The 17,875-nt window shown below is 44.7% G+C and overlaps 1 protein-coding gene across 4 annotated transcripts in view; it reads right to left on the bottom strand.

Moving 5' to 3' along the window:
• Positions 1-6,895: 6,895 nt before the first annotated feature.
• Positions 6,896-17,875, bottom strand: part of LOC115114983 (uncharacterized) — a 23,990-nt gene continuing 13,010 nt past the window's right edge. For 2 of the 4 annotated variants that reach the window (XM_065026241.1, XM_065026242.1), the window contains 3 exons: positions 12,251-12,307; positions 7,670-7,798; positions 6,896-7,344 (listed from right to left, as the gene is read on the bottom strand). In XM_065026241.1, coding sequence (XP_064882313.1) covers positions 7,304-7,344; positions 7,670-7,798; positions 12,251-12,307 — 227 coding nt within the window. In that variant the 3' untranslated portion in view covers positions 6,896-7,303. The remainder of the gene's footprint in view (positions 7,345-7,669; positions 7,799-12,250; positions 12,308-17,875) is intronic. The other 2 variants (XM_065026243.1, XM_065026244.1) reach the window with 1 other exon arrangement.

The following is a 17,875-nucleotide window of genomic DNA, read 5'->3' as shown; positions in this document are numbered from 1 at the left end:
TCTCAACCAAAATATCCGGTCGGAGACCGGAAGAAATGCATTGCCTCGTGTCAGTTTGTCCAAGAAACAAATCGTAGGCAAATGACAAGACTGTTGACATTGTGTGGAAGCTGTAGGTATTGCAACCTCGGCCTCATTTAATGTAGTTCCCATTCAACAATGGGTTGAAGTGGCGCATGGATATATTTTCCCATTTTCAGTGATCAGATTTTCCTGTGCTTTTCGATGAAACGCACGTTCTGTTATAGTCACAGCCGTGATTTAACCAGTTTTAGAAACATCAGAGTGTTTTCTATCCACACATACTAATCATATGCATATACTATATTCCTGGCATGAGTAGCAGGACACTGAAATGTTGCGTGATTTTTAACAAAAAAACTGCAAAAATGCGCATAATCCTTAAGAGGTTTTAAGCCTACCCCCTACTTTTTCGAACATTCTGTTAAAAATCGCGTAACATTTCAGCGTCCTGCTATCCATGCGCCACTTGCATGTATTGTCTATGGGGAAGCAAATTACATGGGGCTGAGATTGCAAGTCCTACAGCTTCCACACAATGTCGCCAGTCTTGTCAATTGACTGGGCTTTGTTTCTTGGTCAAACGAGTAAGAGAGAGCCCATTCCTTCCGGTCTCCGACAGGATGTTTTGGAGGAGAAATTTCCGAACATGATTTGAAGACGTGGAACTATTCAATACACATCGCCCCGTGATCAATTTGATAGATTATTAACGTTTACTAATACCTAAAGTTGGATTACAAAAGTATTTCGAAGTGTTTTGTGAAAGTTTATCGTCGACTTTTTTAATTTAAAAAAATGACGTTGCGTTTTAAAACGCTGTTTTTTCTTGGATCACACACTTTTCATAGATCGATATTTAGGGTATATATGGACCGATTTAATCGAAAAAAAGACCCAATAGTGATGTTTATGGGACATCTAGGAGTGCCAACAAAGAAGCTCGTCGAAGGTAATGAATGTTTTATATTTTATTTCTGCGTTTTGTGTAGCGCCGGCTATGCTAATTATTTTGTTTACGTCCCCTTCAGGTATTTCGGGGTGTTGCATGCTATCAGATAATAGCTTCTCATGCTTTTGCCGAAAAGCATTTTAAAAATCTGACTTGTTGGCTGGATTCACAATGAGTGTAGCTTTAATTCAGTACCCTGCATGTGTGTTTTAACCTGTTAGTACTCTAGGGGCAGTATTTCATTTTTGGATAAAAAGACGTGCCCGTTTTAAGCGCAATATTTTGTCACGAAAAGATGCTCGAATATGCTTGGAATTGATAGTTTTGGAAAGAAGACAGTCTTACGTTTCCAGAACTGCAAAGATTTTCACTGTGAGTCCCTTAGAACAAATGCTTCGGGCAAAACCAAGATGTATGACCGACCAGGAAATGCACAGGATTTCTGAGGCTACGTTTTCCATGATCGCCTTATATAGCTGTGAATGCGACAGGAATGAACGGACTCTTTATCTTGTTTCCCCAAGGTCTCTGCAGCATTGTGACGTATTTGTAGGCATATCATTGGAAGATTGACCATAAGAGACTACAATTGCCAAGTGTCCCGCTTGGTGTCTGCGTGGCAATTGGTGCGCAAAAGTCAGGTCCCAGTATTTTTCCATTCGAATCAGAGAAAAAAGCTTGCATAAAGGACTGGGCTTTCAATGGAGAGATATATGACAAACCACCTTCAGGATTGATTCAAACAACGTTTTCCATGTTTCAGTCGATATTATGGAGCTATTTCGGAAAAAAGTTTGACGTGTAGGTGACTGAATTTTCGGTTAGTTTCGGTAGCCAAATGCATAGTAACAAAACGGAACGATGTGTCCTACACAAGAATCTTTCAGGAAAAACTGGACAAATGCTATGTAACAGAGTCTCCTCATTGAAACATCTGAAGTTCTTCAAAGGTAAATTATTTTATTTGATTCCTTGGCTGGTTTTTGTGAATATGTTGCGTGCTAAATGCTAATGCTAACGCTAAGCTAGCTATCACCACTCTTACACAAATTAGTGATTTTCTCTGGTTCTAAAGCATATTTTGAAAATCTGAGACGACAGGATTGTTAAGAAAAGGATAAGCTTGAGAGCAGGCATATTTATTTCATTTCATTTGCGATTTTTAGAAATCGCTAACGTTGCGTTATGGTAATGAGCTTGAGGCTGTATTTACGCTACCGCATGCGCGGGGGGGGGCGGACTATCAGGTTAACAAGTCAGCTCATTTTTTACTTGATTGGGTGACATTTACTTTAGGCTTTTTGATCAGAGAAACCTGCATGATATAAAAAGTGTCCATCTCATCATATTGTCATACATTTAGTCTCCAGTCTGTAAGTTGCCTTTTCTGTAACACTCTTTCTGCCATGTCCTATATCTGTTACATGATTTATGTTCGATTATTTTTGCCTTTTTTTGTATTTTACCCAGCCTTTTTCTCCCCAATTAGATCTTGTCTCACCGCTGCAACTCCCCAACGGGCTCGGGAGATGAGAAGGTGGAGTCATGCATCCTCCGATACATGACCAGCCTAACCACGCTCCTTAAAACTTTTGATACTACCCATCCCGCATGCGGGAGCGTAATCATCGCCTCAAACGAATTAGCATAACGCAGCGGACATAAATATCCCTAGAAAATGTTCCTATTCATGAAAATCACAAATGAAATATATTGAGACACAGCTTAGCCTTTTGTTAATCACACTGTCATCTCAGATTTTCAAAATATGCTTTACAGCCAACGCTAGACAAGCATTTGTGTAAGTTTATCATGGCATAATGCTATGCTAGGCTCTGCTAGCAGCAGGCAACATTTTCACGAACATAAGAAAAGCAATCAAATTAAATAATTTACCTTTGAAGAACTTTGGATGTTTTCACTCAGGAGACTCCCAGTTAGATAGCAAATGTTCCTTTTTTCCAAAATATAATTTTTGGAGGCGAAATCTCTCCGTTTGTTCTTCACGTTTGGCTGAGAAATCGACCGGAAAATGCGGTCACTGCAATGCCAAACTTTTTTCCAAATTAGCTCCATAATATCGACAGAAACATGGCAAACGTTGTTTAGAATCAATCCTCAAGGTGTTTTTCACATATCTATTCGATAAAATATCCACCGGGACAATTGGTTTCTCATGAGAAGCGATTGGAAAAATGGCTACTTCTGTACTTTACGCAAGATTTTCTGTGGGAGCCATCATGTGACCACTTGCTCAATGTGGTCCCTTTTGGCTATACTTCAAAATAAATGCGTAAAAAGACGTCACAATGCTGTAAACACCTCGGGGAATACGTAGAAAGCGTAAGCTCATTCGTAGCCCATTCACAGCTATATAAGGAGTCATTGGCATGCAGGTCTTTCAAAATATGGGGCACTTCCTGTTTGGATTTTTATCTGGGTTTCACCTGTAACATCAGTTCTGTTGCACTCACAGACAATATCTTTGCAGTTTTGGAAACGTCAGAGTGTTTTCTATCCTAAGCTGTAAATTATATGCATAGTCGAGCATCTTGTCGTGACGAAATATCCCGTTCATCCAAAAATGAAAACACTGCACCATATTTAACCTCTTGCCTCTACTTGGGACGCTTGCGTCCCAACTAGAGCTCTGGAAATGCAAATGTGCTACGCTAAATGCTAATAGTATTAGTTAAAACTCAAAAGTTCATTAAAATACACATGCAGGGTATCAAATTAAAGCTACACTCGTTGTGAATCCAGGCAACAAGTCAGATTTTTAAAATGCTTTTCGGCGACAGCATGAGAAGCTATTATCTGATAGCATGCACCAATACACTACAACAGAAAAGCACAGCAGGGGACGTAAACAAAATAATTAGCATTTCGGCGTTACACAAACCGCACAATAAAATAGAAAACAGTCATTACCTTTCACCATCTTCTTTGTTGGCACTCCTAGATGTCCCATAAACACTATTGGGTCTTTATTTCGATTAAATCGGGCCATATAAAGCCAAGATATCGTTATATGTAGACTGTGTGATAAATGAAAAAAACAGCGATTTCACAACGTAACGTCATTTTTTAAAATTCAAAAAGTAGACGATAAACTTTCACAAAACACTTCGAAATACGTTTGTAATGCTACTTTAGGTATTAGTAAACGTTAATAAGCGATAAAAATCATCCATAGGCGATGTAGAAATCATTAGCTGTCGTCTTGGAAAAAATTTCAGGAGAGAGCTCTTCCGGAATGATCTGGGCGGAGACCGGAGGTAAGTCGTGCCCCTCTTTCGGTTCAACCAAGAATCAATGATGATTCAATTCACAAGACTAGACAACATGGGGATGCTGTGGGAGTTGAATGCTCGGTCTTATCTAATTCGGCTCACTGTTAACAATTGCTTGAAGTGGCGCAAGGATATTTATTTCCATTTTCTGTGATCAGGTTTTCCTGCGCTTTCCGATGTAACGCACGTTATGTAATAGCCACAAAATGTTCAAAAAAGTAGAGGGTAGGAGCAACAGGTTAACCTCTTCAGTCGACCCTCTACTTTTTTGAACATTTTGTTAAAAATCGCGCAACATTTCAGCGCCCTGCTACTCATGCCAGGAATATAGTACGTTCATATGGTTAGAATGTGTGGATAGGAAACCCTCGGACGTTTTTAAAACTGGTTAAATCACGACTGTGGCTATTACATAACGTGCGTTACATCGGAAAGCGCAGGAAAACCTGATCACAGAAAATGGAAATAAATATCCTTGCGCCACTTCCAGCAATTGTTAACAGTGAGCCGAATTAGATAAGACCGAGCATTCAACTCCCACAGCATCCCCATGTTGTCTAGAGTCTTGTGAATTGAATCATCTTTGATTCTTGGTTGAACCGAAAGAGGGGCACGACTTACCTCCGGTCTCCGCCCAGATCATTCCGGAAGAGCTCTCTCCTGAAATTTTTTCCAAGACGACAGCTAATGATTTCTACATCGCCTATGGATGATTTTTATCGCTTATTAACGTTTACTAATACCTAAAGTAGCATTACAAACGTATTTCAAGTGTTTTGTGAAAGTTTATCGTCTACTTTTTGAATTAAAAATGACGTTACGTTGTGAAATCGCTGTTTTTTTCGTTTATCACACAGTCTACATATAACGATATCTTGGCTTTATATGGCCCGATTTAATCGAAATAAAGACCCAATAGTGTTTATGGGACATCTAGGAGTGCCAACAAAGAAGATGGTGAAAGGTAATGACTGTTTTCTATTTTATTGTGCGGTTTGTGTAACGCCGAAATGCTAATTATTTTGTTTACGTCCCCTGCTGTGCTTTTCTGTTGTAGTGTATTGGTGCATGCTATCAGATAATAGCTTCTCATGCTGTCGCCGAAAAGCATTTTAAAAATCTGACTTGTTGCCTGGATTCACAACGAGTGTAGCTTTAATTTGATACCCTGCATGTGTATTTTAATGAACTTTTGAGTTTTAACTAATACTATTAGCATTTAGCGTAGCGCATTTGCATTTCCAGAGCTCTAGTTGGGACGCAAGCGTCCCAAGTAGAGGCAACAGGTTAACACCCGCCAGTTAAGTCGGAAGCCAGACGCACTAATATTCCCCAGGAAAAACTGTTCAACTGGCGACCGGGGTCAGATCCAGAAACCAGATCCTCCATCCCCTCTCTGGTCCTGTCAGGTCCCCCACTAACCCAGATCCTCCACCCCCTCTCTGGTCCTGTCAGGTCCCCCACTAACCCAGATCCTCTACCCCCTCTCTGGTCCTGTCAGGTCCCCCACTAAACCAGTTCCTCCATCTGCTCTCTGGTCCTGTCAGGCCCCCACTAAACCATCCTCTCTTTGGTCCGGTCAGGTCAGCACTATACTAGACCCCATCCTCTCTCTGGTCCTGGCTGGTTCTCCTCCACTAAATCAGACCCCCATCCTCTCTCTGGTCCTGGCTGGTTCTCCTCCACTAACCAGACCTCCATCCTCTTCCTGGTCCTTTCAGGTTCTCCACTTAACCAGATCCTCCCTGTGACTGTAGGAGTGGTGTGGACACATGTTTAACTTGGTGAGGACACCTGTTTAACTTGGTGAGGACACCTGTTTAACTTGGTGAGGACACCTGTTTAACTTGGTGAGGACACCTGTTTTAACTTGGTGAGGACACCTGTTTAACTTGGTGAGGACACCTGTTTAACTTGGTGAGGACACCTGTTTAACTTGGTGAGGACACCTGTTTAACTTGGTGAGGACACCTGTTTAACTTGGTGAGGACACCTGTTTAACTTGGCGAGAACACCTGTTTAACTTGGCGAGAACACCTGTTTAACTTTGTGAGAACACCTGTTTAACTTGGTGAGGACACCTGTTTAACTTGGTGAGGACACCTGTTTAACTTGGTGAGGACACCTGTTTAACTTGGTGAGGACACCTGTTTAACTTGGTGAGGACACCTGTTTAACTTGGTGAGGACACCTGTTTAACTTGGTGAGGACACCTGTTTAACTTGGTGAGGACACCTGTTTAACTTGGTGTGGACACCTGTTTAACATGGGCGTGCTACAGACTCCAGATGCTTGGATTACAGGCAGCACCACTACTCCTGGCAAGAAACTCTGCTGCAGGTAAAGGTGATAAATGGAGTAGTCTGTAACATTATTTAGAAGGAAGGCTGTAGGCTAAAGTCATTTGGAAAGTCAACGGGAAGAACTGGTGGCTATGGTAAGCTAGGCCTTCTACTGCTTCAAATTCTTTATTTTGTCATAGAAATTCTGAATAGGCTTTCAGAAAAAGGACAGACAAATCTATCTTTGCTGCTGACTAGAAGAAGGTTCTAAATTAAATAGGGACAATGCATTCATGCTTTACCTTACATTGTGGAAGCGTAGCCTGAAAACACCTGTAAGTGACAAGTTGGAAGTACTGTATTTTTATTAGTTTATTTAAAAACAGTTTTAGTAATTAATATACATTTTAGAAGAAGCATTGTGCTCATTTTAAGTCTGCTTAGGACACAACTTATTAATTAAACAAAACCAAGGAATTTCTCCATGCTGACGTCATTCACAAAGGACAGCAAATATGTAAAGCATCAACCAAGGTTTGCTGATATTTGAATCCCTACTACATAGAGTTGTATAAAAAAAGATACTAAAATAAGAGAACACAACTACAAATTAATACATCTTCCACACTATGCACTAAAATAGATGAACATCAGCTTTTAAAACATGTATAATGTCCTCTGTTACTAAATCAATAAAGCTATAGACAGTTTGAAAGTCTTAGTCCAGCACAGGGAGAAGAGTGAGGAACAAGGGGTCATTCCTCCAGGACATGAATCTCAATACCAGAGGCTTCTTCTATACAGAGAACAAAACAATACATCAGACAACATGTCTCACCATTCATTCTATAGCAGATCATAAGGATGAACTAGTTAATAGGGGATTAGATGGACAAGATGACTACGTCAAAGGACTATTTATGACCTGATTCCATTTCAGTTCACACGTCTGAAGATCAGAATATGTGAATGTAATGTGTTGTGTTCTCCATGTGTTCTATGGATTGATGGAACCATTCATAATGTTTAGGTCTATACAGTCCTTTCAGATCTGTGAACTCTGATGTTGTGGGAGGAGTTAGGAACCTAAATGGAACTGGACCAATGCCTGTGACTCTCACCTGCTTGTGGGGGCAGAGCCTTGGGTGGGCGGATCCTCCTTGTGTGAATAGTGACTATGGCAGCCATGATGGTCAGTGTCACAAAGAGCATGATGTGACTGATGGGCAACTTAACAGCATTACTGGTACCTGGACAATGAGACAGACAGGGATTAAACACAGTCAATCATTTAGATTGATTTACATGAAAGTAACGTTTGTATCACACAACGATCAATAGAGGATGTTGAGGACCAATATCCATCAGCCAAACACCTCTACAACTTCACCTCTGTCTGAACACCAACGATCTAGCTGAGTGTTTTTGTCACGTTCTGACCATAGTTCTTGTGTGTTTTCCTTGTTTTAGTGTTGGCCAGGACGTCAGCTGGGTGGGCATTCTATGTTGTGTGTCTAGTTTGTCCGTTTCTATGTATGGCCTGATATGGTTCTCAATCAGAGGCAGGTGTTAGTCATTGTCTCTGATTGGGAACCATATTTAGGTAGCCTGTTTTGTGTTGGGTTTTGTGGGTGGTTGTTTTCTGTCTTTGTGTTCTCTGCACCAGATAGGTCTGTGTTGGGTTGTGTGGGTGGTTGTTTCCTGTCTTTGTGTTCTCTGCACCAGATAGGTCTGTGTTGGGGTTTTGTGGGTGGTTGTTTCCTGTCTTTGTGTTCTCTGCACCAGATAGGTCTGTGTTGGGGTTTTGTGGGTGGTTGTTTCCTGTCTTTGTGTTCTCTGCACCAGATAGGTCTGTTTTTTTGTGGGTGGTTGTTTCCTGTCTTTGTGTTCTCTGCACCAGATAGGACTGTTTCGGGTTTTGCCACGTTTATTGTTTTGTAGTGTGTTCATGTTTGAGTTTCTCATATTAAAAAACCGTGAACACCTACCACGCTGAGCATTGGTCCTCCGATCCTTCTCGCCTCTCCTCCTCAGACGAAGAGGAGGAGGAAAACCATTACAGTTTTTAATTTGTGTGTTATGGATTATGATTGTTCACACCATCCACTATATAATTAAAAGGTTATATAACACCTTAAACCTGGAGTATTGGTATTTGGCAGAAATTCACACAGGAAGAGAGAAGTGTGAACGGCACAACAGCCAAGTTCTAAAATGTAACATGAAAGTTTAGTTTCATGTCCAAATACATGCTTTGTGTATTGACCAAGGTAATATATCTGAATTTGGCCCCATGATGTACCGCTCATACAATCTACCACACAGCTGAGAAAGGAAACCAACACTGCTAGCTAGCCAGCTAGCTCCCGAAAAGCAGCATTGTAGAAACTTCACACTCAACGGTACGACTTGATTAGGGTAGTGTCAACAACGCAGCTAGCCTACCCCAGCAGTACTGTATCATTTTAATCATTTTAGTCAATTAGATTCTTGCTACGTAAGCTTAACTTTCTGAACATTCGAGACGTGTAGTCCACTTGTCATTCCAATCTCCTCTGCATTAGCGTAGCCTCTTCTCTAGCCTGTCAACTATGTGTCTGTCTATCCCTGTTCTCTCCTCTCTGCACAGACCATACAAACGCTCCACACCGCATGGCCGCGGCCACCCTAATCTGGTGGTCCCAGCGCGCACGACCCACGTGGAGTTCCAGGTCTCCGGTAGCCTCTGGAACTGCCGATCTGCGGCCAACAAGGCAGAGTTCATCTCAGCCTATGTCTCCCTCCAGTCCCTCGACTTCTTGGCTCTGACGGAAACATGGATCACCACAGACAACACCGCTACTCCTACTGCTCTCTCTTCGTCCGCCCACGTGCTCTCGCACACCCCGAGAGCTTCTGGTCAGCGGGGTGGTGGCACCGGGATCCTCATCTCTCCCAAGTGGTCATTCTCTCTTTCTCCCCTTACCCATCTGTCTATCGCCTCCTTTGAATTCCATGCTGTCACAGTTACCAGCCCTTTCAAGCTTAACATCCTTATCATTTATCGCCCTCCAGGTTCCCTCGGAGAGTTCATCAATGAGCTTGATGCCTTGATAAGCTCCTTTCCTGAGGACGGCTCACCTCTCACAGTTCTGGGCGACTTTAACCTCCCCACGTTCCTCTCTGCCTCCTCTCTTGACTCATTCCTCTCTGCCTCCTTCTTTCCACTCCTCTCCTCTTTTGACCTCACCCTCTCACCTTCCCCCCCTACTCACAAGGCAGGCAATACGCTCGACCTCATCTTTACTAGATGCTGTTCCTCCACTAACCTCATTGCAACTCCCCTCCAAGTCTCCGACCACTACCTTGTATCCTATTCCCTCTCACTCTCATCCAACACTTCCCACACTGCCCCTACTCGGATGGTATCGCGCCGTCCCAACCTTCGCTCTCTCTCCCCCGCTACTCTCTCCTCTTCCATCCTATCATCTCTTCCCTCTGCTCAAACCTTCTCCAACCTATCTCCTGATTCTGCCTCCTCAACCCTCCTCTCCTCCCTTTCTGCATCCTTTGACTCTCTATGTCCCCTATCCTCCAGGCCGGCTCGGTCCTCCCCTCCCGCTCCGTGGCTCGACGACTCATTGCGAGCTCACAGAACAGGGCTCCGGGCAGCCGAGCGGAAATGGAGGAAAACTCGCCTCCCTGCGGACCTGGCATCCTTTCACTCCCTCCTCTCTACATTTTCCTCCTCTGTCTCTGCTGCTAAAGCCACTTTCTACCACTCTAAATTCCAAGCATCTGCCTCTAACCCTAGGAAGCTCTTTGCCACCTTCTCCTCCCTCTTGAATCCTCCTCCCCTCCCCCTCCTCCCTCTCTGCAGATGACTTCGTCAACCATTTTGAAAAGAAGGTCGACGACATCCGATCCTCGTTTGCTAAGTCAAACGACACCGCTGGTTCTGCTCACACTGCCCTACCCTGTGCTCTGACCTCTTTCTCCCCTCTCTCTCCAGATGACATCTCGCGTCTTGTGACGGCCGGCCGCCCAACAACCTGCCCGCTTGACCCTATCCCCTCCTCTCTTCTCCAGACCATCTCCGGTGACCTTCTCCCTTACCTCACCTCGCTCATCAACTCCTCCCTGACCGCTGGCTACGTCCCTCCCGTCTTCAAGAGAGCGAGAGTTGCACCCCTTCTGAAAAAACCTACACTCGATCCCTCCGATGTCAACAACTACAGACCAGTATCCCTTCTTTCTTTTCTCTCCAAAACTCTTGAACGTGCCGTCCTTGGCCAGCTCTCCCGCTATCTCTCTCAGAATGACCTTCTTGATCCAAATCAGTCAGGTTTCAAGACTAGTCATTCAACTGAGACTGCTCTTCTCTGTATCACGGAGGCGCTCCGCACTGCTAAAGCTAACTCTCTCTCCTCTGCTCTCATCCTTCTAGACCTATCGGCTGCCTTCGATACTGTGAACCATCAGATCCTCCTCTCCACCCTCTCCGAGTTGGGCATCTCCCGGCGCGCCACGCTTGGATTGCGTCCCTACCTGACAGGTCGCTCCTACCAGGTGGCGTGGCGAGAATCCGTCTCCTCACCACGTGCTCTCACCACTGGTGTCCCCAGGGCTCTGTTCTAGGCCCTCTCCTATTCTCGCTATACACCAAGTCACTTGGCTCTGTCATAACCTCACATGGTCTCTCCTATCATTGCTATGCAGACGACACACAATTAATCTTCTCCTTTCCCCCTTCTGACGACCAGGTGGCGAATCGCATCTCTGCATGTCTGGCAGACATATCAGTGTGGATGACGGATCATCACCTCAAGCTGAACCTCGGCAAGACGGAGCTGCTCTTCCTCCCGGGAAGGACTGCCCGTTCCATGATCTCGCCATCACGGTTGACAACTCCATTGTGTCCTCGTCCCAGAGCGCTAAGAACCTTGGCGTGATCCTGGACAACACCCTGTCGTTCTCAAATAACATCAAGGCGGTGGCCCGTTCCTGTAGGTTCATGCTCTACAACATCCGCAGAGTACGACCCTGCCTCACACAGGAAGCGGCGCAGGTCCTAATCCAGGCACTTGTCATCTCCCGTCTGGATTACTGCAACTCGCTGTTGGCTGGGCTCCCTGCCTTTGCCATTAAACCCCTACAACTCATCCAGAACGCCGCAGCCCGTCTGGTGTTCAACCTTCCCAAGTTCTCTCATGTCACCCCGCTCCTCCGCTCTCTCCACTGGCTTCCAGTTGAAGCTCGCATCCGCTACAAGACCATGGTGCTTGCCTACGGAGCTGTGAGGGGAACGGCACCTCAGTACCTCCAGGCTCTGATCAGGCCCTACACCCAAACAAGGGCACTGCGTTCATCCACCTCTGCCCTGCTCGCCTCCCTACCACTGAGGAAGTACAGTTCCCGCTCAGCCCAGTCAAAACTGTTCGCTGCGCTGGCCCCCCAATGGTGGAACAAACTCCCTCACGACGCCAGGACAGCGGAGTCAATCACCACCTTCCGGTAGGATAAAGTAATCCGATTTATCCGATAGGATAAAGTAATCCTTCTCACCCCCCCCCCCCTTAAAAGACCTAGATGCACTATTGTAAAGTGGCTGTTCCACTGGATGTCATAAGGTGAAAGCACCAATTTGTAAGTCGCTCTGGATAAGAGCGTCTGCTAAATGACTTAAATGTAAAATGTAAATGAAATAGTATTAAATACAATACCAGCAGAAGATGGGGAGGTGGTTGACAAGGCTGGTCTTGCAGTAGAGGCTGTACTTCCTGGATAGTAGTGTAGACATATTTGAATAGTGTATAAACAGTATATTATATATACATCACCTTCAACTTGTATTAAGACTATGAAATTAGCCTATTATTATGTAGATCTGACTCCATAAGATAAATAGTAACATGCAAGAGAATATGGTTGAACCATGTGCAACAATTATTAGTCGTTTAGCTGACTAAGATGAAATAGTTGTCATGAGATTGGAATTCTAAATACAAGTGTATAATCACTTTTTTAAGCATCAAGCTGAAGTTTCAAAGATTTAAAAAGCATTACAACACATTCTAAGCATGGAGAGAGACAGACAGACAGACAGACAGACAGACAGACAGACAGACAGACAGACAGACAGACAGACAGACAGACAGACAGACAGACAGACAGACAGACAGACAGACAGACAGACAGACAGACAGACAGACAGACAGACAGACAGACAGACAGACAGACAGACAGACAGACAGACAGACAGACAGACAGACAGACAGACAGACAAATCATAGCCTGAAAGTCCATGGGGTGGAGAGAGAGAGAGGGAGGGAGAGATACAGAGAGAGACAGACAGAAAGAGATAGACAGAGAGTGAGAGAGAGACACACAGACAATAGAGAGAGATACAGAAAGACAGAGAGTGAGAGAGATAGAGATACAGAGAGACAGACAGAGAGAGACAGAGATAGAGAGAGGGAGAGAGAGAGAGCTTGATACAGCTTCAACTAGCACTGACGTGTCAAAGCCCATTAGCCCAACAATGGCAGGAGAGTCACACAGTCTACCCCAACCAAATGGAGAGGCCTTAGAAGCTCCCTCCCGATGTTCAGAGGTAATTAAAATACCCTTTGCATGTAAAGAATGATAAGGCAAGAAAAGATTACAAAATGAAGCTCCTTATGGAAAATCAAGAGACACTTTTTGCTGACTATTACAAAAATGGGAACATCAGCAACCTTATCTTCCACACAAACCATCCCCTGGCATGGCACAGTGCTATATTAGCACACTACCCCTTTGTTAAGAGAGGGGGGGTTAACGAGGGGTGGAAACTCAGAATACTTGATAACGAGGACTCTGAGTCAAGTAATATAAATATCTATAAGTCCGGAACAGTAATGGTACAGAGTAACCCCAAACAGTTTCAGCTGGACTTTCACCTAATCAAAGAATTAGCCCAGCAGGAGAAGCTCTCCCTTGATAAAGATACCCCCACACCGAGCGGGTCAGACCAGACCTCTTCATTATATAACCCCACAGACGAGCAACCCCCAGCGGAGAGTCAACCTCCCAGCACAGATTACCACTCCCTCATTGAAATGAAGGACAAATTCACCCAGCTGGAGATAAGGCAGGTGGAGCTGGAACAGCAGGTGATTACACTTCAGTCAGCACAGACCCAGACAACAGTCCAGCACAACAACAGCCCCTTAACCAGACCCTGAGAGCTGGAGGTGGACAGAGACATATCTGCACAGTGGTGAGACAAATACAACAGGAGAAAGAGGAGCAGAACAGAGCACTAGAGAAGAGTATCAGACTGTTGGTGGAGGAGAGGTTGAGGGGGATGGATGAGAGGGTGAGGGGGATGGAGGAGAAGTTGAGGGGATGGCGTGTGACAGAGAACAACCCACTAGAGAGGTGGCCACCCCCACAGAGAAGCCAGCAGAACAGCCCACCTCAGCACCCAACAAAAGTCTCGACACCACAGCAGAACAGTCCACACCAGACCCTGACCATAGAGTCGACATCACAGCAGAACAGACAAATGAAGAACCCCAAGCCCAGAGGCTCTCACCCCCTCTGAGCACCCCCCCTGTCAGCCACCCTGATAGCCCTTCTGACAACCCCCCCACACCCACTGAGGACAAACACAAGACACAGATTGTACTACTTATGGACTCAAATGGGAAATATATAGAAGAAAAAAAACTTTCCCAAACACAGTGTGTCTAAACTCTGGTGTCCAAACACCCAGCGCGCCCTAGACCTTCTGTCTGAGGCCAAACTAGGCTCACCCAGCCACATAATAATACACACAGGCACAAACGACCTGAGAGCACAGCAGGAAAGAGTGGCCACAGCACTGAAGGGAGTGATTGAAAAGGCTTCTTCTACTTTCCCCAACGCACAAGTGGTTATCTCCACCCTGCTACCACGAAAAGACTTCCTCCCGCCACAATACAGCGGGTAAATGCAAGTATTTCCCGTGACTGTGCCTCAAAACCAAACGTTTTCCTGGCCCACCACTCCACCCTGGACTTGAACAGCCTCTATGACCAAGTCCACCTCTACAAGGCAGCAGTGCCCACCTTTGCCCGAACTCTAAAGGACATCGCTCTCAAACGTATCCCCAACACTTCACACAGGAGCAACAGATCAATAGACACCCCACCCAGACCAGTGAGACACCCTCCCAGATCTGCAGGACCCCCCCCCCCCCTGGACCTACACATAGAGGACCCACGCCAAGAGGAATTACATCCAGACCACAGTATACCCAGACACATCCACACCCCCACCCCAACCAATCAACACCCCCACGTCAACCATGCCCACACCCCATTTAGGCCCCCTCAGATCAGACCTATGCCACTCCTGCCCACCCCATGTACCCCACCCCCGCAAAGAGGGCCTCAACATGGAAGCCACACATACGCCCATGTAGTGAGCGGGCAAACAGTCCCAACCCCCACTCTCACACTCGCCCAAGCCAATGGCATGTACCAGATGCTTGGGGCGGCAGGGTAGCCTAGTGGTTAGAGCGTTGGACTAGTAACCGGAAGGTTGCAAGTTCAAACCCCCGAGCTGACAAGGTACAAATCTGTCGTTCTGCCCCTGAACAGGCAGTTAACCCGCTGTTCCTAGGCCGTCATTGAAAATAAGAATTTGTTCTTAACTGACTTGCCTGGTTAAATAAAGGTAAAATAAAAAAAGATGCTCAGCAGGCTCTGCTCACACTTACTGGCCTGAGGCCAAACCACGACCAACAACATTGGACACTCTATGGAACAAAAAGCCTTCACTATATTATCCTGGAATATCCAAGGCCTGAGGTCATCTGCCTTTGGCCTAAAGAGCAGAAACCCGGACTTCACCAAAGAAATCGGTAATACAGACATTGTCATCCTGCAAGAAACCTGGTATAGAGGAGACGGACCCACTGGTTGCCCTCTAGGTTACAGAGAGCTGGTAGTCCCATCCACCAAACTACCAGGTGTGAAACAGGGAAGGGACTCAGGGGGTATGCTAATTTGGTATAGAGCAGACCTAACTCACTCCATTAAATTAATCAAAACAGGAACATTCTACATTTGGCTAGAAATTCAAAAGGAAATTATCCTAACAGAGAAAAATGTCCTCCTGTGTGCTACCTATATCCCCCCACTAGAATCCCCATATTTTAATGAAGACAGCTTCTCCATCCTGGAGGGGGAAATCAATCATTTCCAGGCCCAGGGACATGTACTAGTCTGTGGCGACCTAAATGCTAGAACCGGACAAGAACCTGACACCCTCAGCACACAGGGGGACAAACACCTGCCTGGATGTGACAGCATTCCCTCCCACATATGCCCCCCTAGGCACAACTATGACAACATAACCAACAAAAACGGGTCACAACTCCTGCAGCTCTGTAGCACCCTGGGTATGTACATAGTCAACGGTAGGCTTCGAGGGGACTCCTATGGTAGGTACACCTATAGCTCATCTCTTGGCAGTAGTACAGTAGACTACTTTATCACTGACCTCAACCCAGAGTCTCTCAGAGCGTTCACAGTCAGCCCACTGACACCCCTATCAGACCACAGCAAAATCACAGTCTACTTAAACAGAGCAATACTCAATCATGAGGCATCAAAGCCAAAGGAACTGAGTAACATTAAGAAATGCAATAGATGGAAGGAATGCAGTTTGGAAACCTACCAAAAAACAATTAGGCAACAACAAATTCAATCCCTTTTAGACAATTTCCTGGGTAAAACGTTCCACTGTAATAGTGAAGGTGTAAACTTGGCAGTAGTTCATCTTAACAGTATATTTGACCTCTCAGCTTCCCTATCAAATCTCAAAATCTCAAATAGAAGAATGCAAAAATCTAAGAAAGAAATTGAGAAACCTGTCCAACCAAAAACATAGAGACCTACGAGTCTACGCCTTCACTATGGTGAATCACTAAAACAATACAGAAATACACTACGGAAAAAGAGGGAACAGCATGTCAGAAATCAGTTCAATGCAATTGAAGAATCCATAGACTCTAACCACTTCTGGGAAAATTGAAAAACACTAAACAAACAACAACACGAAGAATTATCTATCCAAAATGGAGATGTATGGGTAAACCACTTCTCCAATCTTTTTGGCTCTATAACAAAGAATAAAGAGCAAAAACATATACATGATCAAATACAGATCTTAGAATCAACTATTAAAGACTACCAGAACCCACTGGATTCTCCAATTACATTGAATGAGTTACAGGACAAAATAAAAACCCTCCAACCCAAAAAGGCCTGTGGTGTTGATGGTATCCTCAATGAAATTATCAAATATACAGACAACAAATTCCAATTGGCTATACTAAAACTCTTTAACATCATACTTAGCTCTGGCATCTTCCCCAATATTTGGAACCAAGGACTGATCACCCCAATCCACAAAAGTGGAGACAAATTTGACCCCAATAACTACCGTGGAATATGTGTCAACAGTAACCTTGGGAAAATCCTCTGCATTATTATTAACAGCAGACTCGTACATTTCCTCAAAGAAAACAATGTACTGAGCAAATGTCAAATTGGCTTTTTACCAAATTACCGTACAACAGACCATGTATTCACCCTGCACACCCTAATTGACAACCAAACAAACCAAAACAAAGGCAAAGTCTTCTCATGCTTTGTTGATTTCAAAAAAGCCTTCGACTTAATCTGGCATGAGGGTCTGCTATACAAACTGATGGAAAGTGGTGTTGGGGGTAAAACATACGACATTATAAAATCCATGTACACAAACAACAAGTGTGCGGTTAAAATTGGCAACAAAAAAAACACATTTCTTCACACAGGGTCGTGGGGTTAGACAGGGATGCAGCTTAAGCCCCACCCTCTTCAACATATATATCAATGAATTGGCGCAGACACTAGGAAAGTCTGCAGCACCCGGCCTCCCCCTGCTAGAATCCGAAGTCAAATGTCTGCTGTTTGCTGATGATCTGGTGCTTCTGTCACCAACCAAGGAGGGCCTACAGCAGCACCTAGATCTTATGCACAGATTCTGTCAGACCTGGGCCCTGACAGTAAATCTCAGTAAGACCAAAATAATGGTGTTCCAAAAAAGGTCCAGTCACCAGGACCACAAATACAAATTCCATCTAGACACTGTTGCCCTAGAGCACACAAAAAACTATACATACCTTGGCCTAAACATCAGCGCCACAGGTAACTTCCACAAAGCTGTGAATGATCTGAGAGACAAGGCAAGAAGGGCATTCTATGCCATCAAAAGAAACATACATTTCAACATACCAATTAGGATTTGGCAAAAATACTTGAATCAGTCAT

The sequence above is a fragment of the Oncorhynchus nerka genome, linkage group LG13 (assembly GCF_034236695.1).
Source record: "Oncorhynchus nerka isolate Pitt River linkage group LG13, Oner_Uvic_2.0, whole genome shotgun sequence".
Classification (NCBI taxonomy): Eukaryota; Metazoa; Chordata; class Actinopteri; order Salmoniformes; family Salmonidae; genus Oncorhynchus; species Oncorhynchus nerka.
Note: the sequence above shows the minus strand (reverse complement) of the source record. Positions and strands in the feature narration are given on the sequence as shown.